This window comes from Vicugna pacos, chromosome 6, assembly GCF_048564905.1.
Source record: "Vicugna pacos chromosome 6, VicPac4, whole genome shotgun sequence".
In the NCBI taxonomy this organism is placed as follows: Eukaryota; Metazoa; Chordata; class Mammalia; order Artiodactyla; family Camelidae; genus Vicugna; species Vicugna pacos.
The window spans coordinates 67,372,166-67,397,483 of record NC_132992.1 but is presented as its reverse complement, the minus strand read 5'-3'; the positions used below and the strand labels follow the sequence as shown (position 1 = coordinate 67,397,483).

The 25,318-nt window shown below is 51.2% G+C and overlaps 1 protein-coding gene across 2 annotated transcripts in view; it reads right to left on the bottom strand.

The window, feature by feature from the left end:
* Positions 1-9,605: 9,605 nt before the first annotated feature.
* PLEKHD1 (pleckstrin homology and coiled-coil domain containing D1) overlaps positions 9,606-25,318 on the bottom strand; it is a 30,024-nt gene continuing 14,311 nt past the window's right edge. For both annotated transcript variants that reach the window (XM_072963297.1, XM_072963298.1), the window contains 12 exons: positions 24,521-24,614; positions 24,103-24,192; positions 23,804-23,880; positions 22,890-22,981; positions 21,826-21,878; positions 16,770-16,864; positions 15,197-15,290; positions 13,576-13,754; positions 12,947-13,079; positions 12,431-12,575; positions 11,942-12,091; positions 9,606-11,687 (listed from right to left, as the gene is read on the bottom strand). In XM_072963297.1, the coding sequence (XP_072819398.1) occupies positions 11,518-11,687; positions 11,942-12,091; positions 12,431-12,575; positions 12,947-13,079; positions 13,576-13,754; positions 15,197-15,290; positions 16,770-16,864; positions 21,826-21,878; positions 22,890-22,981; positions 23,804-23,880; positions 24,103-24,192; positions 24,521-24,614 (1,372 nt within the window). In that variant the 3' untranslated portion in view covers positions 9,606-11,517. The remainder of the gene's footprint in view (positions 11,688-11,941; positions 12,092-12,430; positions 12,576-12,946; positions 13,080-13,575; positions 13,755-15,196; positions 15,291-16,769; positions 16,865-21,825; positions 21,879-22,889; positions 22,982-23,803; positions 23,881-24,102; positions 24,193-24,520; positions 24,615-25,318) is intronic.

Here is a 25,318-nt window from a genome sequence, read left to right as displayed (position 1 = left end):
GAAGTCCCAGATCCTTATCCCTAAACCTCCTCTACCTGCAGCCTTCCCCATTTTAACTGATGGTGACTCCATTCCTCCCACTGCCCAAGCCAAAATCTTCAGGTCATCTTGCATGCCCTTCCTCATCCGCTCCGTGTCCAATTTGTTAGGAAATCCAGTGGCCTTTCCCTTCCAAATAGATACAGACCCTGACCACTTCTCACCTCCTCCATTCTCATTACTGGTGTAAAATAGATACAGACCCTGACCACTTCTCACCTCCTCCAACCTCATCATTGGTGTAAGCCACAGATAATCCTTATGTGGATTTCTGCAAGTGCTTCCCAACAGGTCCTCCTGTTTCTACACGGTCTACTCTCAACACCAGGTGGTCATTTAAAACATAAGTCAGATCATGTCATTGCTCAGCTCACCGTCCTGCGATGGCTCCCATCTCTCCCACAGAAAAAGCCGGAGTTCTCACGTAGCCCACGAGGCCTGCATGATCTGCTCCTGTCGCATCTCTGACCTCACCTCCTACGACAGTCCCCTTGCTCACCCCACCCCACAGCCCCACCGGTCTCCTTGTGATGCCTCTAACATGTGGGCACCTTCCCCCACCCCAGGCTCTTTACTGTAGCTGTTCTGTTACCTGGAATACCCTTCCCCCAGCTATTCCAATTCCATCATCTCCTTCAATCCTATCCTCAAGTTTCACCTTCTCAGTGAGGCTTGTTTTGGACTGAATTGTGTCCCCCCACCCTGCCCCCAAATCAAGTTCATATATTGAAGCTCTCACCCTCGGTGTGATGGTATTCGGAGACAGAGCCTATGTGGAGGTAATAAAGGTTAAGTGACATGACGAGGGTTGGACCTTAATTCAATAGGGCTGGAGTCCTTTCAGGAAGAGGAAGAGACACCTACACTCTCTTTCTGCGCGCACACAAAGAAGAGGTCGTGTGAGCCACCAGCCAGATGGCAGCCACCTGCAAGGAGAGAGAAGGGGCCTCAGAATGAAGGCCCCTTGCCCACAGCTTGATCTTGGACTTCTCAGACTTCAGAACTGCGAGAAATAAACAGCTGTGGTTTCAGCCGCCCGGTCTGCGGCACTTTGTTCCGGCAGCCCCAGCAGACTAATGCAAGGTCGACCCTGTTTCTCTGTTGCCTGCCCACCCTCCCTCCCTGGGGCTCCCAAACTCCCTTACCTAACTCTACTTTTCCTATTTACCATAGCCCGTAGTGCCTTTTAACATACCATATAATTCATTTTTAAAAAAATATTTATTGTTTACAGTCTGTCCCCCCACTAGAGCATAAGCTCCATGAGGGCAGGGATTTTTGTCTGTTTTGTTTACCAACATATCCAGGTGTCTAGAACAGTGCCTAGCACACAGGGGCATTCACTAAGTCTTTGTCAAATGAATGGATGAATCACCTTTCTTGAAGGTGTGAAAAGAACCAGAGAGGGGTTTTGATTTATCTTGGGTCTGCTTGTCTCTAAAGGGAAAGCAGCCCAACCTGGCCGGGGTGGGCAGATGGGCTGGGCAGACTTGGCCATGATCTCAGGCACCCACAGGGGAGAGTGTGCCTCAAGAGGCTCCAACACAAACACTTGGCTGGTACTTTCCTCGGCCGAGAATCACACAGACTGGAGGAGTCATCACCCACTTTGTTTAAAGAAGGAGCCAACGTTCTCCAGTGGGAGCAGAAGATGGTCCAAGTACACAGCATGTGCAAAGGCACAGAGGCACAAAGCCATCTGAGAATACAGGTTTGCAAGGAGTGTGAGGGAGGAGCGTGACAGCAAAGCAGAGTCTAGAAAAGGTGAGGTTATGAAGCCAGGGAATGTCAAGTTCAGGCACTTGAGCTTTATTCTGTCAGGAATCGGGGGCCACTGCAGGGCTTAAGCAGAGAAGCAACCTGATGGGCTTTACTTGTTAGAAAGATCGCTTGGGCAGCCGCTGGAGGAGGAGAGGCTGGAGACAGGGAGACCCCATGGGAGGATATTTCACCAGCCCCAAGCACCTCATTGCAGCATACTTTCATCTTGTGCACTCCGTGAGTACAGAACACGCGTCTTTGTTAACCCATAACAAGCAGAGCTAGCACCGCTGCCCCCCTGCAACCTCAGGAAGGCACCCACCTGCCTCTACTCAGAGTGAGACGACCCAGATAGCTGGGCTCTGCCCTTCTTTGGCTCTTAGCAAGAGAGGGACTCATCTATAGGCAAGTATCATTCAAAACATTCCAGCCTCAGTCTTTTCCTTAAGACCCTCCCACCAGGCTGTTACCATGACAACCGTTGCTGACCCAGCCTTCCAAAAGCTACTGGAGCCCAGAGAGGATGTGGTCCTGCTGCTGCCGCCGCTCCTCAGCTCCTCAGCAACACTCGCCCCACAATGCAACAGTCCCGCCAGTTACAGTTCAGATGCACGCACGCACACACACACACACACACACACGCGCGCACACACACAAACACAAACACACACATGCGCGCGCGCGCGCACACACACACACACTCCTCCGAATCTGTCCTCTGCATGTTTTCTTCCCACCCCGCCCCTCTGTACTGCTGGATTGCCTGGGCAATCACAGATCTAGTTCTCCCCACTCACATGAGTGATTCAACCAAGTGGTGGGCAATGACCTCAGCAGCAGGACTAATTCATTCCTTGGGATGAACACAGGGAGCCTCAAGAAAGGAGCTCTGTCTTTCCTCTCAGGTGCCAAGCTGGGGCTGGCAGTGGCCATACCCTCTCCCAGAGCTTTGCAGTAGGAGAGCAAGGTCAACACACAAAGCGAGGCAAAGATAAGCAGAGAAAAGAGCCAACATCCCAGTGGCAGAGTCCCCAGTTCTAGGCCCTAAGGCCCTGGTTCCAGTGACACATTCTTTGATTAGAGTCCTTCCCAGCCTCACAAGCCAATATGTTCTGTCACGGCAACCAAAAGTGTCCTGATGGGCCCTCCCTCTTTCCAAGTGAATTATTCCCAGTTACCGCCCATCTGCCTCCACGCCCAATCCAAAGAAAATCCTTCCCTCTCAGTGCCTTAATTTGCATAGCTCTAAAATGAAGAGAATGCATCTTGTTCCCAACCTTTCTTTATTCTAGGAAGTGTTCAAGGAGCAAGAGGAGACAGAAAAGGCTTAGAAGGCCAGGGACTCAGGAATATGTCCCAGGATTCAGGGACTGACAGAAATGATTCATGCTGAAGAGAGGTGGTGAGACAGAAAGGAACCAACCCACAAAGCTGGCCCGAGTAGGGAGCCAAAGCTGTGTGCTGCGGCACCGGGCACATGGGCTTCTCCTGGCATCCCAGCTGCTGCCAGGCCGCCGCCAGTGAACAGTGCATTCAGTGGCCACACAGGGTGAGAGGACAGCCATGGTCCCCAGCTTTGTTCACTTTCCTGAGCATGTCCTACTAACATTAGACCTCAGTTCCTCAACCCTGACTTAGAGGCTTTACCCTGAATACCAAAGGGAACAAGTTCCTATGTGTGTGTGGGTAGGTGAGTACATGTGTGTGAAGGAGAGGGAAAGACTTTCAAAGAAGCAGCATAGAAATGTTGAGTTAGGTGTAGAGAGTGTGAGCACGACCCCCATGAGTCACGCAAGGAGCGTTCACGTGGTCCCTCCTAAGAGCAGAGGCTGCCCACTCACCTCAACACAATAAATGTCTCATAGGTCTTCCTTATCCTCTCAACCACCTGTGGGGTTGTAAGGGCAGGTATTCCAGCTGCATTTATATCTGAGGAATGCACATTTACAACTGAGGAATCCGATGCCCAGAAACGTTAAGTAATTTGCCCAAGTCACACAGCCTGTAACGGGTGACCCCAACTCCTCCGCGGGATGTCGGCTGCCGCTGCACCGCTGCTCTAACATCCTGGAGGCTGGAAGCCTGCTTTCCGAGTCGCTAGTACATACTCCGTTGAGCAAGCAAACCATTCCCCTCCAGCCTCTCCAGGCAGGCACAGTGGTCGTTTCAGCGGTGCCAAGTGACGGGGCTTTACAGACCCTCCAGGAAAACACATGCCCTAAAAGAGCTTAAGTAGAGACCCATGGTTTAGGATAAGCCTCACAGGCTCCATTAACCCGAGCAGCCCCATGTAAATAATAAATAAATAGACTATTAATAATAGTCTATTATTAATAAATAATATTAAATTAAGAAAAGAAAAATAAATTAATAATTAATAACTAGACTGCTCCTGTTTACCTGCAGGGCTAATAATCTGAGTCATGAACACCTTCCTATTTGGTGATGGGCTTGATTTCGGGACAGCATCCCCAGACAGACCATGCTATGATGAGCAGGTTGATGTTTTATTCTCTTTGGGAGGCTCAAGCTGCTGGGACTCTCCCTGGCCTCCGCAGTGTGGGGTACAGTGTGGCGTAAAGACCACATTCACCTTTTTCCTGATGCTCAGCCAGACTACATTTCCCAGACTCCCCTGCAGGGGGATGGGCCACTTTCAGCCAATTAAATGAGGACAGAGGTGCTGGGGTTGGGGGGGGGCACTTCCAGGCACAATGAAAAGGAGGAGAATCCTTCTGGATGGCAGAAGACTATGACCCCAGGGCAACTTTGGAAGCCTTGGGTTGACAGCAGAAAAAGTGACTGTCATACAGTTTCCTGAATGACATATCTGGGATTCTCCACAGTCAACCTGCACAAACAACCAGGGTTTTGTCTTGTTCACTGTCATCTCCCCAGCACCACAGTAGGGCTTGACACATAGTACATGTCATCCAACTTACAACATCATTAAATATAAGGCACATCATTAGTTTATGTGCCAATGAGAAATAAAAGATGTTGTCAATTAAACTATGACATTGCTTTCACTCAGCATTTTTATTTTACACTTATTGAAAGAGCTCTTTTAGACTGGATTAGTCATGGATTTTCATCATAAATCACTCTTGTGCATAATAAAATGTGAAACAGAAGTGAAATGATGGAGCTAAGGTATTTGCAGAACTTCTCATTCCAAATCTGACTCCTTTCTCTTGGACTGTGAGTGACGATACCCATCTCTTTTCACACTGCCATCCTCTGAGGCGTCACAAGTGTTGGTGATGCAGCATTTCTCTAAAGAATCCATAAAAGAACTAACCATCACATGTGCTGGGCTCTTAAGCCCTTTTTACAATTGTGCAGATCTGGTTATACCTCAAGCACCGCCACACATGTCTGATTCACCACCTCCCCCACAACCATTTGATTCTTATCTGTTAATAGCATCTCCATGAGTATTTTGGGATTTTTTTCTTTCACCAAACAATCGACATACACTCAGCACATTTTGGTGCTGGGACTTTGATGTCTGCAAAGGCAATGGCAAAGTCATCAAGGCTGCCGTAAAGCCAGCGGCAATCACAAGATGCCATCAATTTTAGATACATCCTGATTTCAGAGATTTGGGGTTGGGGTGTGTGTGTCACAGACATTTAACAAATATGATTGTAGGTTCTGAACAACTATTTGTTGAGTGAATGAGGAGATGAATTCGAGTTCCCAGTTTATGTTTGAAAAATGCCTTGACTTCCTTAGGAAAAGGTCTTCAGACTTTGGGAATCACACAACTCTGATAAAGCTAAGGTGATTATCAGTTATGCAGCTCATATTTGCAAATAACAGAAATCCCAAGCAAAATGACCTCAGCAATTAGGAAAGATAAATTACCTCACATAGCAAGGAGTCCTGAAATAGGGCAGATCCAGTGTTGGTTCACTCAGTGACAACCCAGTAAGGACCAGGGCCCAGTGCCATCTTTCTGCTCAGTTACCCGAGGCACACTGGCTTGGTCCTCGGACCAGCTGCCCCCATGGTCACAGGTTGGTCGCCTTAGTTCTGGGTGTCATATCCAGACACGCAATGTCCAGTGGAGATAACAGGATTGTATTTTCCTCACGACTCTTTTCTTAAAATGGAGGTACTGGGGACTGAACCCAGGCCTTTGTCCATGCTAAGCATGCGCTCTACCACTGAGCTATACTCCCCACCCCCATGACTCTTTAAAAGTGAAAAAACCTGTCCTAGAAATCCTCCAACAGACTTCTGCTCTCATTGGCCAGCCTGAGTCACATGTCCACGCCTAACGCAATCTCCAGCAGAGACCTATGAAGGGTCTCTGAAAGCATCTAATTCCACACCTTTATTTAATCAAGGGGAGGTTGGATGGCTCGCCCCTCTCTCAGGATTGATCACTGACTTTCCTGCCTCTAGATTCCCAGGCCAGGGCCTTCCCATTGGCTGCCTTCTTGCTGAGAGGACACTTCTGTTTCAGAGGACACTGGGCTGGGGAGTGAGGAAGGACAAAGGAAGGTGAAGGCCAAGAGACTGCCAGCATGAAAGTGGTTGGAGGCAACAAGAAAAGGCCTGGTAACCGCAAATCCTTAGGATGAGAAGCTCTGACCCTCAGGGCCTGCTGCACTGGGCCAGTCAGACTTCAGAAGAGAAGAGTTCCAGGAGGCTGTCAGTTACCAAGCAGCTGAGTCAAACCCTTAAGAACCCATAATAGAAAAGATCTGAATTGGAGACTGTTGGGGCCTAGAACATAGAGGAGCCCAATGTATTTGTTGAAGGAAAGAACGGAGGGAAGACGCTCTCTAAAAATCATTTACATATAATCATTTACATATTTACACATAATATTTTACATACTAATGTTACATATTAATATTTACATATGCTAGAAAGAACACTGGCCATGAACTCAAATACCTGAAACTCCGTTTACAAGTTCTGTGACCTCGGGCAAGTCCCTTAACATCTGTGGGTTTCATTTTTCTGTAAATCAAGGAAAGATGGCACGCACAGTACCCCATAGACTCGATAAATGATGGTTGATGCAGAGACTTTTGTTTCATATCATAAAGGGGAGAACAGCTGGGAGAATCCCACCAATAACGCAGCACCTTGGTGGTTTCACAAAGCCCTCCCCTTTCTCTGAGAGCCTTGGTTCAGTTTCCCACTGAATTTGCTGGCCCAGCTCAGAGCATGCTGCCATCTGCTGGAAAGAAGGAGAAAGTGACCACCAAAGCATTCCTTAACACAAGGTCACCACGAGATGCAACCCGGAAAAGGTGATGCATAGGGACCCAACTTCCCCTCATCTATGACTCTCTTCTCTTTAAGATGGGCAGGACCCTCACCACTGGCCAGCAATTTGTCAGAAAAATAAGATGTCCATCAGTTTTTCTTTTTAAAATCACAGTGAATATTTGTTGAATGAAGATGGGAAGAAGTGATGCTGACAGCTGGTCTCAGACACCAGCATGAACATGAGAACCAACCTCTTCCCTTTCCCAGGACAGCCTTCCAGGTGACTGCAATTAGTTGCAGTGGCCTTTTCCTTGGGCAATAAATCAGTTATCCTTCCTGTTCTCATCTCAACACTAAAATTTCCTCTTCTCATCCCTCCTGACAACAGCATGGCACCAAGTCCAACCCAAGCTGGAACATCCTCCCTGAGAACTGCACCTTCTCAGTCAGCGATGTCTATAGCAGCCATGTCTCCATTGACTTCAGGGCTGCAAGTTCCCAGATCATAGAACTTCAGAGATACAAGTGCTCTGGGAAGCTCAGTGAGATTTAAGAGATTTACCTCCTATCTAATAAAAACATATAAATATAAAAAGCATTTTAAATAGTGATTTATCAAAAGCTCCAGAGCCAGTAAGCAGTAAGGCAACAACTCCTCCCACCCCTACCTCACCCCCACTCCCTTGGGTAGCAGCAGGTAGAGTATAGGTCAAGTTCCTCCCCTGGGCACCTTGTGATCGGGTCACTGCTCTGCAAGAGGAAAGGTTCTCCCTGTGATCAATGTCACTCCAAGGCCCATCAGTCAGTTTTTGCCAGGAAACAAGGCAAATCGAGTGTGTTCACAGCAGCACTCTCAGCCCAGAGCCAGGTGTCAGATCCTCCAAGGCAAGCAAGGCAGAGAGCATGAGCCCCAAACACACTGAGCTGGCTCTGCATCTGCCTGAACAGTGGCTGCAGAACCTGTGGTCCAGCCTGGACCTTTGAGCATCCCTGACTCATCTCAACTTCCCTGTCTGATCGTCAAGTCTCACCCAGGGGCAAAGCCAAAGAATGCACAAAATACTGGACTGCATTGAAACATTTGGTGACAGTTGCAGGTAGAATTCCCCACAAGGGGACTGAGTTTATTAAGATCCCCCACTCCCAAGATTTCTGGGCTTGGAATGCTTCCTGAACTTCCCCTGAATACCTTTAACCCAACAGGATGGGGAAGGAAGCTCATTTCTGGGTCAGAGGAGTTGGTAGAGATGAGTGGAAGCCCAAGTGTAGGGAAGGGAAGGGGAGATGGGACATGCAAAGAGTCAGGAGAACCAAGCCTGGGGCATTACGTTGCACTCATCCACACCCACGTGGACATTTGAATAACCAGTTTCTCCCAGTTGCTTTGGATGTCTGGGAGTGGATCTCTGTTTCTAAGTGGCAAGAAGAAAAAGACACCACTGTACTCTCTCTCAGAGCTTTGCAAAGGACATCTCTTCACCTCTGCTGCCAGGGGTGGGGCAAGATTAGTCAAAGTCACAGGGTTCCTGACTTTGGGGAGCCCCTGAAGCATCCTGGGAGTCTGAGCAGCTTCAGCCTGGCTTATCACAGAAGCACAAGGGTCCCAGGGACTGTTGGCCTTTACCAAGGGCTCCTTTGTTTGGTGGGTTTAGTAACTGTCTTCCAATTAGACCAAATCTGACACAGCCTGGGCTTGAGCAAGTTTGTTTCACCATCATCATTCATTATGGGCTCCAAATTTCAGGCAGAAGGCACCCAAGCACCCACAGGCTGCACAGGTCACAAGGAGCTGGAAGGAATAGGATGGGTAGGGGGCAAGAGTTACATCCTTTCAGAGACGAGTACAGGCAGGGGATCCTTCCCAGGGGCTGGGAATCCAAGTGTTTTACAGATCTCTTGCCTCACCCATTAACATGTCACTGAGGGAAAGCATTAAAACCAGAATGACCATGGAATTATCATCCATACTGGGACACTTGTGATAGCAAAAGGGGGAGCCATTAACAGTTACGCTGGAAAACAGCACAAAAAGGGTTGTGATGATAGAGCATCCAACCCCAGTGAGAAAACAAAATAGGGGGAGAATCCAGGCATCACCATTTCCCACTCTCCCTTACATGATTACAAAATAAAAGTATACATCTCTCCTCAACAGAGCAGGTAAAACTGTCAATTTCCAGTAGGGATACTGAAACTAGAGAGCCATCAAACTAGGTACCCTTTGTCTGCCTGAGGCTATTCCCACTGTGCAGTCAGCTCTGTCCCTTTGGTCCGTGCTCAAATCAGAAGAAAATCCTGCTGATAGTCTTTGTTACATGGCGATAGCCAGGACCTCAGGGCGGGAACACAGATTTTCAGTTAATTATTAAGAAACCACTCCCAGGAGGTGCAGCAGAGGGGAGTACAGCCTCCTACCTAGGAAAATGTGTGTGCGAAGGAGCGCAAGCCCGCAATTCCATAATTCCACATTCAGCCTGCAGGGGGCAACATCTCTCCAGCCAGGACCACAGTGCAAACGATACTGCAGGAAAACACTTTTAATTAGCCAAGAATAGGGCTTTGCTTTGTTTTAAAAAAAAAAATCACATCAGTATATTTCCAGTGAGCAATTTCCACCTCCACATATTTTCACATAGAGATGTCGCTCTTTTCCTATTTACAGTGCTAGGTACAGTAGTAAGTTTTTAACAAATAAATACTTATGGATTGATCAGTTGGTTGAAAATAACCCAGACTTGCCGAGGCATGGAAAGTACAGGGTGACCTAGGGGGATAGGAACTAGAGTTTGGTGAATGTGCGTGGAGAAGCACTTTCCTCTCTGGTGAACAGCTTGCCCAGGGGGAAAAACATTTGAAAATTTCCAGAAGATCTTTCTCCAAGAGCAAACCATTATTAATCTGATTCTTTAAAAACAAAAAATAAAATTGTAATCTTGGCTTATAAATTGTCCTCATTTCAAAGTCCATCCTACATACATGTTAGATACATGAGTTCCAGGTTTATGCAGGGTTCTATACATTTAAAGCTTTTACATTTAGACACATCCCCTTTCAGAAGAACTGGTTCTGAAGCGCCTCCAGCCTTGTTCCCACCCAGGCTCTGAAGAGACTGGCTGAAGCCATCCAAGTCCGCCCACCATGGAGAAGGGACCGCTGAGGTTCACTTCGCCAGGCAGCCCTGAGCGCGGAGCAGGGCAGCCTGTCTGGCCTTGGCCGGCCTAGCGGTAGACACGTGCATGTTCTGAGTCAGCGACACTCCTTTTCCCACAGAACAGGCTGCAGGACCCTGCCCCGCAGCCATCTGTCCACCTTTCAGACCGGGCGCTGTTTTCTAAGCAGCAGCAGATCAGTATCTTTAGTACCACCAGGGTCCCTGAGCACCCTGACCCCAGGGAGGCCCCTTTTCTGGAAAGACCAACAGACTCGGACAGTTTCGGAGGGAAAAGAGCAGGGCAGACAGTCTGTCCACGGGTGAGGGACACAGCCCTCAGCCCCTTGGAGGGCAGTGTCTCCCACCAAAGCTGCAGATAGATGTTTCAGCTTTACCCCTGATGACTCTGGACCAAGGAATGGCTACTGGCCTTATCACAGGCCCAAGCCCCCCATCTTCCAGCATTTGTGGTCATTGTTTCACTGGGTAAAGCCCCTGCAGGGAGAGGAGGCGGCAAGGTGATCAAAGTTGGGGCAGCTGAGAGGGTACCATCTGTGATCCCCTAGACCAGCAAGGCCACTGGAGCCAGAGGGAGCTGCCTCCCTGCTCGACCAGAAGGAGATGATGCAGGAGCCAGCCACTTTCTTCCACTCTGACTTGCTACCTGTCCTCTGGGGGAGACCTCAGCCTCACTGCTGGCTGGAGCTCTCACCCAGGGCCCTCGGTACATATACAGGAGGGGTGCCAGGGGTCACATCTCCCCTGAAGGGTGCTGAGGCTGCAGGTGGGTGAGCTCAGCTGAGGAGGGGAATGAGTGAGTGTCCCACAGCCAGAGCCCAACCTCAGGAAAGGTGTGTGTGGTATGCATGAGCCCAGGAGATACTGTGCCAGGTCCCTCTCCTCCCCACCTCACAGTGATGTCAAAGTGAGGAGCCTTCATTGAGGGAAGCCTACGGGTCTCAGAAGCAAAGAAAGGGTTCGGAAGCCCTGGGAAAGCAAATGTCAAGGTGGGGAGGGTGGCAGAGTCACAGAGAGGTACAGTGGGCCATGCCCACCCCACTCCCCAACCAAAGAGGCCTGTATGTACAACCAGGCCCCTTCCTCACTTTATCATGACAACCAGGCAGCCCCCAGCTTGGGCCTGCAGGGGCCTGGCCTAGACCCAAGGGCAGGGTCTGGGGAGAGGGTAGGTGGGTGGCACCCCGACCTTTGCGGTTGAGGCTGGCCCCTAGGTGGAGCTCTGGCAAAGAGGAGCCAGGTGGAGTCAGGCCTCCCCCTGAAGCCCCTTCCTGCCCCAAAGAGCAGAAACTTAGGGGGCAGGGGAAGAGCGCCCATCACTTCCCTCCCCGGGGAAGCACAGAGGGGGCTCCGGACTGGGTTGCCATGATGTGGTAGATGGATTCGCGGAAGCGCTGGTCCCGGCTGAGCCGCTTGGCCACCTCCTTCAGCTCCTCCATGTTGTTGGCTTCCAGCTGGGAGGTCATGAAGGACTGGGATGGCTTCACTGGGGAGACAGTGGTCCCACGGGCCAGCCATGAACAGCTCTTCCTCCACTGAGGCACAGCCCTGTCCCCAACCCCAGCCCATCTCCCTGGCTCCCCGTCCTATAGCCCATCAAGGGCTCCCATGGAGGGAGGACACTGGGAGAAGCCCAAGGCTGGGCCAGCCCCTCCTTCTCCCTGCCCTGCCCTGTTCCTGCCTAGTCACTGACAGCCCATGACCATCCCACCCTCCAGGGCTGCAGACAGCCACACTCACCGTCATTCCAGGAGGTGCTGGACCGGCGCCGGTGGAAGCGGCAGCTCTTGATGCGGCGAGTGGCCGCCTTGTGGATGTACACCGAGTTCTTCATGATGACTGGCATCTTGGCCTCCAGTTCGGCATTCCGAATGCATTCTTCGAAGAACCCTGCAGCCATAGCTCCACTGTATTCTTCCCTCCTGCCCCCTCCCATACCTTCCCCAGGATCCAGTTGGGGTTGAGAGGAAAATACATTGACCCTCTCCCTTGGGAGACCAGAGCCACCAGCTGAAGGGAGCAGAATGGCAGGATTTCCCCCCACCCCAGGTCCAGCAACCAAAGGAAGCCACGCCAAGGAAAGGCCTGTAGGCAGGAGTCTGGAGAAGAAACTCTATCAACAGCTAGGGAACAGCTGGTGCACATCAGGCCAGGTTTGGGGCTCTCCAGGGCCTGGACACAGCTGGGCAGAGCTCTAGGGCTGGGCAGGGCACCGAGGGCAAGGCTTACGCTTCAGGTGGCTCACGTCAGCCCGCATCCTCTCCTCCTTCTCCTTGTTCCGCACCTTGGAGTTGAGCCCTTGTTCCAGGCTCCGCAAGGCCCCCTCAGCCTCCCGCAGACGCCTCTCCAAGTCCATGCGGACCTTCACCTCAGCCTGCGGGGAGAGGCCAGGAGAGGGAACTGGGCTCTAGGGAGCAGCTGCCACCCCCCGGAAGTCTTCCCTGATCTCTCCTGGTTCAAGTGGGCTTTCTCGCCTCCAGACGTGGATGGACGTTACCACATCCTGCTTCGTGTCTTATACCCTCCACCCGATGGCCTGGAATTGGCCCCTGCACTCTGCGAGTGTCTACAGGGCTGGCCCAAAGGGCAGGCTCAGGGTTTCCCTTTGTGGCGGCATGGCCTGCACCTGGCTGGGCAGAAGGGCAGGGACAATTTAGGTAGCTGCCCAGTGAGTGCACGGATATAAGGGAAGTAAGTCTGCAGGTGCGGGATGGCCCAGAGTACCAAGTGCTCCTAGGCCAGCACCTTGAGCTCCTGCTCAGCCTGCTGCTTCTCTGCCGTCAACTCCTGCAGCGAGTTCTGCAGCGCCTGGGACTGGCTGGAGTAGAACTCCCGCTCCTCCTCCAGGGCTCGCGAGCGCTCCTCATTCTCCTTCATCCTGCGGGAGAGGGGCTCACTCAGAGACCGCTCGCCAAAGGCGCTTCCAGGGGGACAGTGGCCCCTTGTAGGAACGTGGCTGGAGAAACCCTGAGACCCTATCTGGCGAACCCCAGAACCAGCTGGGTCCTGTCCCCTAGGTGGCGTACCCCAGGTGGTCAGTGGGTTCAGGTCTCGCTAGTTCTGTGAGCTCAGGAAAGTCCTCCAATCACTCCAAGACTCAGTTGCCTCATCTGTCAAAAGGGGCAGAGAGGACCTGCCCAGCCTGCCACAAAGCGCTGCTAGACGGGCCTAATGACTGTCTTTATGGGTCACATTGTTGCAAGAGACAATCATCAAGTCAGCTTAGGATACTGAAGGATTGCTTCCCATTTGCCTGGTGGGGAAACTGAGTCTGAGGCAAAAGGAAGTGAGTGACCTATCTGACCAAGGCCAACCTAGAACCCAAGAGCCCAGGTGCCCAGCTCAAGGAGAGCTATCCCCATGGACTCCCTCACCGCTTCTCCGCCAGGAGCTTCTCCTTCAGGAGCTGCTGCATCTTCTCCTCAATCTGCCTCAGGTTGCTATGGAGACCCCCGCTGGGAGGGGGCTGCTCACTCTGATTGGCCAGTGTCTGCAGCTGGTTCTCATTCTCCTCCAGCATTTCCAGGGTTTTCTTCTTCTCTATAGAGAGTTCCTGTTGTGGAGGGAGGTGAGGAAGAGAGAGAGCCTAAGTCAGGTTCTCTGCCATGGCTACCTTCACCTGCCTTTCAATTCCAGGAAGTGATGCCTTCCTCTTCTCAGTCCTCTGGGAACATCTGAAATGTCTCCACTCTTCCCTTGAGGTAAAAGGCCAACCAAGATCTCCTTCTTCACACCAAGGCAAGCCTACTCCTCCATCAAGGGAGGAGGATGAGCCCAGTGTGGCTTCCAGTGGAGGTGGCATCTACTACAATGGTACCCAAGGGCATCATGAGCTTCTGGGGTTCTTGTTCCTCCAGGGATGAGTGAGGGAGTGTGTTGGGCTCATGTGAAAAACACCCAACAGGAACCACCCCAAGAGCATTTTTAGACATTCTCCCCACTTATCAGACTGGGATCTTTCACTACTCAGAAATTCTGGAGTTGGGACTACCTGTGAGAGCCACCTCCCATGATGTGAACCAGGGAAAGATAAACAAATAAAGGCACCACAAACCAACCCCAGTCAGTCAAGGGAGGATAGAAACCTTGCAGCTTGCAAGGCAATTCATGAATTCAGTGACCATCATGGATCCCCCACGATGTGCCAGGCTCACTCACGGTGCTGGGCTTGGAGAGAACTTAAGACACAATCTAGTGAAGTTCACCATTTGGAAAACACGGCCTCACGTGTCAAGTGCATAACAGATGGACAAAATGCTGCAGGAATGCAGCACTCAGAGCAAACCCTCCTTAGAAGAGTCAGGGAAGCTTGTCTAAGGTGATATTTGAGCTGAGTCTTTGAAGGATGAAAGCGTTCTCCAGGAAGAGAAGTGAGCGCACTTTCTGGATAGAAGAAACAGTGTGGGCAAAGATTTGCAGGATAAAAGGGCATGGCTTCCTCGGGGCACGTGTGCTTAGTGGTTTGAAATGGGGGTTGGGGTGTCACTGTACGGGGTGTGGAGGGCAGCGGAGGGAGAGTGGGTGGTGGGGGCTGGGGCCAAAGTGTGCTCTTTGTCCTTGACACACACCACCTCCTCCTCCCTCACAGTCTCTGTGGTCTCAGATGGAGGTGACCTACTGTTGATTTCCCCTCATGTTCAATTTCACCCTAAGTGAATGAGCCACAAGAAGGAAATGGTGGGTCACCCCGCCACCCACCCGAATCAATCTTCCATCTGGTATAAAAATACAAGCACTGAAGAAGGTGGATTTCCTAAGGCCACGGTCATAGCAAGGGCAAACTTGAATTTGCCTTTCTGGGTCCTGCTTTGGGCCTCATGGGTTGGCTGGAGTTCCCGATGGTCCATGGGGAAGAGACCCTTTAGATCAGCGCCCCTTCGTGCCCTGTTTCCCTTGCAGATAACCCTCTGGGGAAACACTGTTGGATAAACTGTTACTGTGTGTCCCAACCAACCAGCCTGCCTCCAGGCAACCAGCCCACCAGTGGCCCCTCACCTCCAGCGTCTGCTGTAAGGACTCCGTGAAGTGCCTCAGCTCCTTTTTCTCTTGCTCCACCCCCTTGAGGCATCTTGCAGTCAGTTCTAGCTCCCTGCGGGGACAGAGGGCTGGGTCTGGTAGTGTCCACCCCTCCCAGGCCCCTTTGTGGCTTCCGCTTTACCTCTCTATACAGCTTAGCGGGCTCTTTGGAAGGCCAGCCCCTCTGCACGGCTGGGGTCCTGCCAGCAGCTATAGGGGCCCAGGGCTGAAAGAAGGAAGATGCCAGCCAAGTGGGGCAGAAGTCACTTGCTCCAAGGGCATGTGAATCTGTCAGTCGGAATCAATCCAGGGCCACCGCAAGGGCGGAGAGGAGCACTGGAGACACAAAGACCTCACCCTCTGTCTTCCCTGGACAGCCCTTGCTGGAACCCCTGCTCACTCTAATATGAGACGTGGCTGTGGCCCTTCTCTGGGGTGACAAACTCCTTACTTTTTTTTATAACAAGCCTGGCCCCCGCCCCAGGCCTTTACTCCAGGTTTCCCCTCCTCTTACCTGGATGCCTTTCCCTTCTCCTGCCCAATTTTCCAAGTCCTACCCGCCCTTCAAGACCCAGCTCAATCTAACCTCTGCTGAAGTCCCCAAGGATCACACATATATCTTAATTCCTGTAACACGGGGAGTGTGTCCTATGCCTCTGAGCTCCTGGTTGTGTATGATCATGGTGACGTTTCCTGGGTGTGAGTCGGGTTTTCCCAACCAGATCCTTAGCGGAGAGGACTTGCCTTCTATTCCAGTGTCTGGCACAATTCTGGAAGTGAGCAAGTGCTTGGCTATCACTTGGTGAGATCCTCTGAGCTCCTCTCTCCCCCAAATACAAATGACTTTCTTTTACAAAGTTGGTAAAAGAAAAATTTTTTCTGGGCTATTGCTGATAACCAATAGTGATGACGACGATAATGGTGGTGACAACAGCCAGCACCACCAGCAATCCCCAGAGCTGTGGTCTCAGATTCATGCACAGACTGTATCAGAATGACCTGGAGAACTTTTTTTCTTCTTCTCTTTTTTTTACCTGGGATAGAATACTTTTTAAAATACAGATTTCTGGGCCCTACCTTCAGGAGATTCTGATCCTCTCAGATGATTATAATGTGCAACTGGGTTTGCAAACCCACACAGACTAAAGATCCCAAGAGACAGGCATCATTAGCCAGAATGTGAAAAGACTGTGCAGGAAAGACAGGAGATGTTGGGGGTCTTGGCTAACAGCACTTCCAGACCAGCCTGTCCTCTCCGCCCCAGGGAAGGAAGGTTTGACAGAGGCAGGAGGGGCTTGTTGCTTGGGGGGATGCCTGAGTGCACCTGCCCATGCCTCACGCTCCAGGGGGCAGCACCGGTCCATTGATGTGGGATCACAGCTTTTTCTGGGCACACCTCAAGGCCTGCAGCATTGGGAAGATAGAGCCAAAGTCATCAAGTAATGAGGACCTCCTGGAGGGAGGCCTCTCCAGCCTGACCGGAAACACGGGTCCGACACACCCTAGCCTGGGTGCACCTCCCTCTTGCTCCCTCCCAGGGCACCACCATCACCTCTTGATCTGCTCCTGCTCCATCCTCAGCTCCTGTACCACCTCCTCAAATTGCTGCTTCTCAGCCTCCAGCACTTGGTTCAGGCGCTCAAGTTCCTGAAGAGAATTAGAGAGAAAGAAGAGTCACGGGCAGCAAAGGGCCCTGAGGTCAGGAACCCCACTCTAAACCAGGGGATCCTCTGGGATTCAGCACAGTCTAGATCAGACTTGGAATTAAGCCCCGAGGAGCTCTGGCCCCACTCAGTGACACAGAGTCTCAACAAAACTGAAATTGGTGATAAGCTGGGCTCAGTTAAAACACACTCAGCATGCTGAGGGCAGGGTTTGGAAACGATCCCAACAATATTTCCTGTGACTGGATGTGATGATAATTCTAGATGTCTTCTCTGCCACTCGGCAACTCCAGTCATTCACACCCTAACGCATGTTGGCTGGCCTCCAAGTCGCCAAGGGAAAAGTGTGAGTGTGTATCGCCATTGAAGATCCCTGGAGTGGCACTGGTGAGAAGTGTCAAAGAAAAGCCATTCCCAAGCCAAAAGTCAGAGAATAAAGACTTTTTTCTCAGGGCATCTGGGAGATAATGCGTACAAGTGACTGCAGCTTCCCCTGTACTCAGCCCCAAGGTAACAGGAGAGCCAGAAAGCCCAGGACAGGCTGGCTCAGACGGGCCACACCAGTCCCTTCAGGAATGCCAACAAGTGTTTTCTCAACAAGCAGGAGCCCCCCAGGTGCCCTATTTTCCTGGGGTTCCATGGCAGATGGTATTGGGGGGGACACTTCAAGTGAAGGGTGGCTAGAAGCATTTTGTGACAACTATTTTGTTCCTCCACATTTTACACCATGGGAGGATGTTATTTCTAGATCCGCTTTCCCTCTCATCCTCTAGTTCCAAATTACACCCTCCTTTTCCATGCAGGGGCTTTGTTCTCAAGGATAATGGAAACCCCACTAGGGAGTGGGGCTGCCTGCAGGGAGAAGTAGCCATTGGCCTGGGGGAGAATCAGAGAAGGAATAAAACCTGAAGGAAAGGGAAGAGTCTGATTCCAAGCCCTATGCCTTCTATGCCTAAGCTTCTCACTCAAAAATTTGCTATTTCTTTCCTTTCTAATCACGATTGACACTCCTGGTGTGGTTCACTAACAGTTATCACTAGGGCCACTCCCTGGTATTCTGATGCCCCTCCTGATCACACTGCATGGCCACAGTGTACCTGCAAAAGCTGGGTAGGTCCATGGGACTGACCAAGGCCAATGGATATGAGCAGAAGTGTGTCACTTCCAGGCAGATAGAAGAGGCAGGGCAGACAAGCTCCGTGCCCTTCTATGTCATGGCAGCCAGTGCTGCTGTCAACAGTGGAGGCTCCATCTGTCCAGATCCCTGAGGGGAGACGTGGAGCAGAGCCCCAGGCTGACCAAGGTAGCGCAGTCAGAAGCAGACCTTTGCCGTTCGAAACCACTAATACTTCGGGGTTGTGTGTTATGGCAGTAGATATAGCCAAGTATGGACATAATATAAATATAACTAAAATTTTATTCTTGTAGACCTCCCCCTTTTTCATGAAAAAAGAGTTCAGAGCTTCAAAGAGTTTGAAAACCTCTACTTTAATACATTCTCAGTAGCTGACACATGGTATGCCGAATGACGATAAACCTGACTTATCTCCTCCCTTTGGAGGCCTCTGCCTCCAGGGCTGCCTGGGGGACTGGGGAAATTATAGGCTGTAAGCATCCCTGGGCTTAGACCTGAAAAATCACAAGGGCATTTGGCTCTTACAGGCACCTGGCTTCTGCTGCTTCAGAAGAGACCACACAGGACGTGGCTGGAGGACCATCCCACAACATTAGCCTCTTAGCCTGGAGAGCCCCTTTCTGCAACACTCCAACTTGTAAACGTTTCCCTTTACTTACTATTACACTGGGATATCCTTTTGTAATTGAAAATGGGAGAAAGTAAACGATTAAATCCCCAAGGAAATCCCCATATACTGCTGGTGGCAGTGGCAATAGGTACATTTTTAAAAAACTGTTTTTATTTTAATTTTAGTGGAGGTACCAGGGATTAAACCCAGGACCTCACACATGCTTAGCACATACTCCACCACTAAGCCATACCCCACCCACTACAAATTTTTTGAAAGCAGTTTGGCAATATGAATCAGGAATCTTAAAATTTCTTGCCATTCGAGTTAGTAATTCCACCTATAGGAATCTAACCTAAGGAAATACTTAGAAAAGCAGACCAAGATTTATATATAAAAATGTTCACTGTGGCATAATTTATAGTAGTGAAAACAGCCTAGATGTCCAAAAATAGAAGGTTAATGCTCATCACATATGATGAATCAGTACTTGGTCATTAAAACTGATGTTTTCAAAGAATGTTGACTGACATGGAAAATTGCTAAAGGCACAGTATGAATGAAAGCAAAATGAAACTATCCTGAAAAAGGCCATAAAAGTGAATATCTGATATGACCCTATTACGTTTAAAATATATATAGGTAGCCAGGCTGCCCTCCTCCAGGCCCTTTCTGCCACGTGGAGGATGTCAGGGCTGCACCAGCACACAGCGCACATCTGCATGGGCCTTGCTGGTCCACAAAGCGCTCCCTGCATTCTATTTCATTATTTCACTCAGCCTCACAGCAGCCTGGGAGCTAGCCAGGCACAGCCATCACTCTTTTTGGAGCATCACAGAGGCGAATTTGCCCAAGGTCACATAGTCAGTGATAGAGTTGAGACTCTAATCTGGGCTTCCTGGTACCAGACCCTGAGTCTCCCTTTAGACCAGACTGCTTCTTAGAGACCAGAAAATCTTCATCTTATCACTGGGCTGTTGTACCAAATGTCTTTCTATGTGGCCCAAGCAAGGTACTCCCAGACCACCTCTGATCTGGAGTGGAGATGGGAGAGGTGCAGGAGACAGGCAGACCCATAGTATGGATGATTAAGTTAAGGAAGGAGTAACCTTGGCAGAATGACTCAATGAGCTCCATTCCCGGTCTAGAGTATGCAGCTGACATAGGAATGTGAACCTGAGCACAGTCCTCTTCCTCCTGCCGGCCCAGAGCAGCCTTCACTGCGATACCACCTGGGCCCAGGTGAGTCTCACTCACATACTGTACCAAAACACCAGGAAGTTCACAGCTGGCTGGCCTCCCTCCTTCAGCGTGCTAGGGCTTTAAGCGAGGCCTGTGAGCACTGGGTCTCCACTGGCCTCATTTCCTGGCTAAAGACCTAGATAGAGTGTCTAAATTTTCCTCGGGCTGACTGCTGCCCCAGATTTAGCCTCTCTGATGGATAAGTCTGTCTCTACCTGCCAGTGGCTGTATCTGTCACTATGTGTCATCCCCTGGCTTCCTAAATTACCTGTCTTTAAGTTGCCGACAATCCACCAGAAGTCTCACTTCTCAAAATGTACAGAACTATATGAAGAAAATGCCAAAACTCTAATGCCAGAAGGACAGACCAGAGCCTGGAGACCCAGAGACCTGGAGGCTTGCACACCACTGAGGGGAGGAAGGCTCAGTGCTGTCACAGGCCAATCCTCAAATCCATGCAATCCTAATACAGATCCTCAATAGATTTTCCTTTTTTTTCTCTTTTGTTTGTTTTGGTTTGGGGTATTTCGTCTTGGGTTTTTTGTTTGTTTGTTTGTTTGTTTGATAATTGACAAAATGATAATGACCTTCAGCTGGGAGAATAAATGGGCAAGAATACCTGATAAAATTTTGGGAGAAGAAAAATGAGGGTAGATTGTCCGACAGGATTAAAACCAAGATGTAATGTAAAACAATAAGAATCCAAAATATTCATTCATTGAGTCATTCCACAACATTTATCAAGCACCCATCCTGGGCCAGGTGCTGTGCCAGGCCCTGGGAGTGTTCGCGGTGCTACAGGGACATGATGCTTCTTGACTGTAGGGCCTGTTTCCGAGTCCAGTGAGGGGTGGTTGGGAAGGGTGAGGAGGCTGCAGGAGTCAAGTCAGAGAGGGAGACACTGAACCCAGGCTGACGGGCCCAGCCCTGGACTTGCCTGGGAGAGACAAGGAAAAGGAACCAGGCAAAGAGAAGTGAACCAAATCAGGCCCTCCCTCTGCAGATGCCCCCAGGCATGCCTCTCTGTAGCCTTGGGTTCAGGCAGTTCAAGTGCAGGATGGGCTAATCATTAATGATCATAATATTAAAAAAAAAAAACACAAATGTTCATTAAGCATGTACTACGTGCCTAGCACTTTATATGTAACATCTCATCTAATCCTCACATCCCTGATAAGAGGGGTTCTATCATTATCCCCATTTATCATGTGACTATTAATGTTCAGAGAGGTTAGGTAACTTGCCCAAGGTCACACAGCCAGAAGTGGTGATACAAACACAATACAAACAAACACAAGTGGCCTGGCTCCAAGCCAGTGCCACTAACCACTACCCTACCCTGTCCTTCAGGGGTGGTAATGACTTCTCAGAACAGGCTAGGCCCAGTGCTGCCTGGAGATCCCAAATGAAGTGGACTTCAGCCGCTCCCCATTCCCAAATGAGGCAAGGATCTTTATGCAACAGGCTGCCTCCAGCCAATGCTTAGACTACTTAGAACTAGTATGCTGACATTTACAGGATGGAGGGAAATCTGATACCCAATCCAATCACCTTTATGGTGCCAGAAGCCCCTCTATGAATGAGAGAGGCCACCACATCCTCCTGTGAATATCACCAGTGACAAGCAGTTCATTACCTCCTGACACAGCTTATAAAATTTTTGAATGGCTTGTTCTCTAGAAGGTGACCACCTAAGCTTTTTACTTTCCTCTCTGGGGATTGGCAAGGAGAGATACACTTCTTGCCAAGAAGCTACAGCAAGTCCCAATCACTGACATCTCCTTGGCCTCCCCGCTCTGCCGTCTGATTTCTCAGCAAGCTCTCTGGTGCCCATGTCCCCTACATCCTTCCCTAAGGCCAGGAACACCAGCCAGTACACCTTGGCTGTGAAAGGGCCCACAGAGCGGGAGGCAGTGGGGAGCGGCAGCAATTCTGAGCAGCCTCCATTTGCCCCTACCTCTCTCTGCTCCCTCTGAAGGCAGAGCTCTTCGGTCTCCTCCATCAGTTTGTCTGCCAAAGCAAGCACACAGACTCATGAAAAGCTCACTCCAGGTCCAGTCTCAAGGAGTTGGCGCTGCGATCACCTCCGTCTTTCCCCAGCCCCTCCCAAGGAGGGGTTTGGCACCACCTCTCCCAGGCCAACCAGAGCGTGGGGCCAGCTCCTGGGGATGGAAGCTCTGTGCTGTCCTGAGCTGCTACCCTCCTTTCCCATCACTGTCCTTGCTTTGCGCATTCACAAGACAATGACAGCTCATCTTTGGAAGCTCAAGTGGGTCTCTGTGCCCCCTGGGGTGATGTTGACCTCTGTTCTAGTGTCTGGCTAGTGGGACAGGGCAGGTCCTGGAGACAAAGCGTGTCTGGAAGAGGCAGAGGGGACCCAGCGCTGGGGCCTCACGTGTCTAAGAAGGCAGCAGAGGAGAGGGTCCCAGGCAAAGGACCAGCCCCCTAGATTCACCTTCTTCTTTGTCAGACAGAGCATGCCCACCAGTGAGTCAGGACACAGGAGCCTAGAACCTTGTGATCAGATCTACAGTGGACTGGGGGTGAGAACTGGGGCCAAGTCCAGGACCTGGGGGCCCATGGCAGGATAACATCAGCTCCATTTGTGGGGTGCTTACTGTGTGCCTGACACAAGTGCTTATGGGCATTTTCTCGTTTAACCCGATCCCCACACCATCTCTAAAAGCTAGGGACCTGTTTTGTCTCCATTTTAAGGATGAGGAAACGGAAACTTAGGGTGAGCTGCCTAAAGACACACACAGCTGATAGATAAACGACAGAGCTGGGTCCAGAGCCCAGCTCCTAACCACCGAGCTCTCCTGCCTCCTGTCATGCTGGCCCAAGGGACATGTATCACTCCAGAAAGCTCTCCAGACTCTGAGCAGGTCTCTGGCTCCTCGTAGCCTGCTAAGCCCCACCCAAGACACGCTCCCTCAGTCCTGCACCAAGCCCCTGGCTACAGCCACCCGCCCTGAAATGCTACCATCAGGGAGGTGGTTTCTAGCCCATTCGTCAGCCAACCTAAATACTCCTGCTTCTCCTTGGCCAACTGCAGCCCCTGGGCCTCCAGGCTTTTGATCATGGCTTCTCCCAGCTGGGCATTCTTCCAAGTCCTGGGGAGGGAGGGCAGATGGGACAGGAGAGAGGAGGAAGAAACACAAAATCGTTAAAACAGAAGGATGGAGGAGGAAAAGCATGCATGGTATGTACTCGCCATCCTTTCCTCCAGAATCACAGCTTGCTTTCACTCTGGCACCCGTGGCTCTGGGCACGTCACCAGCGTGGATCAGTTACAGCCCCAGAGGCTGGCCCAGTCTGCAAAGTGGGACACCATGGGCTGGGCCGACAGCACTTTCAGAGCAGGGAAGAGATTGCTTCCTGTGCCGCTTTCTCCACCACTGAATGCCCATCACCTGGCACAAGGCCTGGTAGGGGGCACGCAATCAGCATTATTTTTAGAACTAAAAGCACAACCCAGCATGAATAGGCAGGTGCTGGGACAGGGGTTTGTGTGCAAATGGACTGTGCTGGGCTAGAGGTTTCTGTGATCTGGACTCTGATCTACAAGAACCAGCTCTGGTCTGTGCTAGGATTAATTATGGGCCTGGGGAGATGAGATGGGTGTCGGGAGGCAGCCAAATCCTCCGAGTGATGCTGGATTTGCTCCTGAGAGTTGTAGACAAACGATGTCCACATCTGCCACCTGTGATTCTGGACAAGCAAATCTCACATAGAAGAACCCCCCACAGATGCTTTAAACCTGGTCCGTCTCCTCTTCCTACCCTAACCAACTCCCACCACCCTGCCCTCCCCACCCTGCCCTCTCCCAGGGACCTCAGTGCCCACTGGGAACCCAGCAGAGAGGCAGGGAGATCAGGGTCAGCCCAGCCCATACCTTTCCCCTTCTGGACCCCATCCTGCCCATGTGCACTTACACCTTCCCAGACTCCTGCAGCATCTCCAGCCACTGGGTCTGCTCAAACTCGGACTCGGCAGCCAGTAAGACGTTCCCCTGCCAGGAAGAGGAGCCACGGGTGTACCTGAGAGGAGGCCACCCTGAGGATGATGGAGGCCACTCTGCAGGCCCTGCTCTGCTCGCCCACCCCACATCCCCAAGTCACTGACACCCCTCCCAGGCCAGCCCACTGGAGGGGTTGTCCCCAGGGAGACGGGAGATCTGAGAGGAACTGCTCTGTCCCTGTTGAGAGCAGGCTTAGCGGAGAGCCTTACTCACATGGAAATCCTGGTGGGAGATTTTCATGGCGTAGGGCATGCTGGGCTCTTCTTTGGCCTCCACCAGGCAGCCTCCCAGAGGGATGACACCCTGAGAAAGAACCAGGACAGGCGGCCCCCACCCCGTCCAGGCCAGGTCACTCAAAGCCTCTGGGAGCCCTCAGCCACAGCCAGGTCTTACCAAGGTCTGGCTGTAGGCTGGAAGCCAGACCAGAACTCTCCCAGAAGGGGCACAGGAGGGTAGGAACCTAGCCCAGGAAGGGGACAGGGCGGCTTGTGCCCCCAAAAGGATTTGTTTTCCAGACTCTCTGTTAGACCACAGCAAGACAACAGGTTGTACCCTACCCTCAGAGGATACCAGTCCCCGTGGTCCCCCCTGGGCCCTCCCCCTCTGTGGTCCTTGGGAGAGGCCCCCTCACCTTAGGATGTATATTGAAGTATTTATTGGTTTCAAAGCTCTTTTTTTCGCTCTCAGAGTAGTAGAGAAGAAAGCTCTCTTTGATGATGAAAAACCTATAGCAGGTGATGGGGAAGGAGGGGCAACCAGGAGAGAAGGGGTGAGGTTCCTTGGGACAACAAGAGTGTCCTTGGGGGGCCCACACCCACACGGGGAGCGCAGAGGGACACCAGCTCAGACTGATCCTCATCAACTCACATTCCACATCTGGGCAAAGGCCTCAGCTGGCCAGCCGCCCACCACAAGGCTGCCCAATCCTCGTACCAGCAGCGGAAGTGGGAGGTCTGTGGTGGACTCTGGTCTTCCACAACTGGCTCCTCCATCCCCCCAAGCTATCACTCTTGGCATTGGGGGTGTCTGTGGTCCCCCTCGGGTACCACCAACCCTGTGAGCCATGACCTCAGTCCCTTAGGGTCTACCCCAGGAGGGGCAGAGGAGGACAAGAAAACACAAGATTCCAAGATGGGTCTTTTGGCAAGAGGTCCTGAAGACTGGCAGTCAAATGAAGTGTGGGTACCGGGCTGGCGAGACCAGGCCTGCAGCTACACATGACACCTGCATTCCCTTTGGTCTCAGCTGCTCCATGGCCTCCTTCTGGGACTTAGCTCTAACTTAGGATTTCTGGGACCTTGGTGCTTTCTGACTTTGATGCTCACATGTGGAGCACTTGGACCCACCCTGGGGACTCTTGAAGGGCTAACTGGGATAAGACATCAGGTGCCCTCCAGGGGAAGATCCAATTGGACCTCAGAGCCCCAAG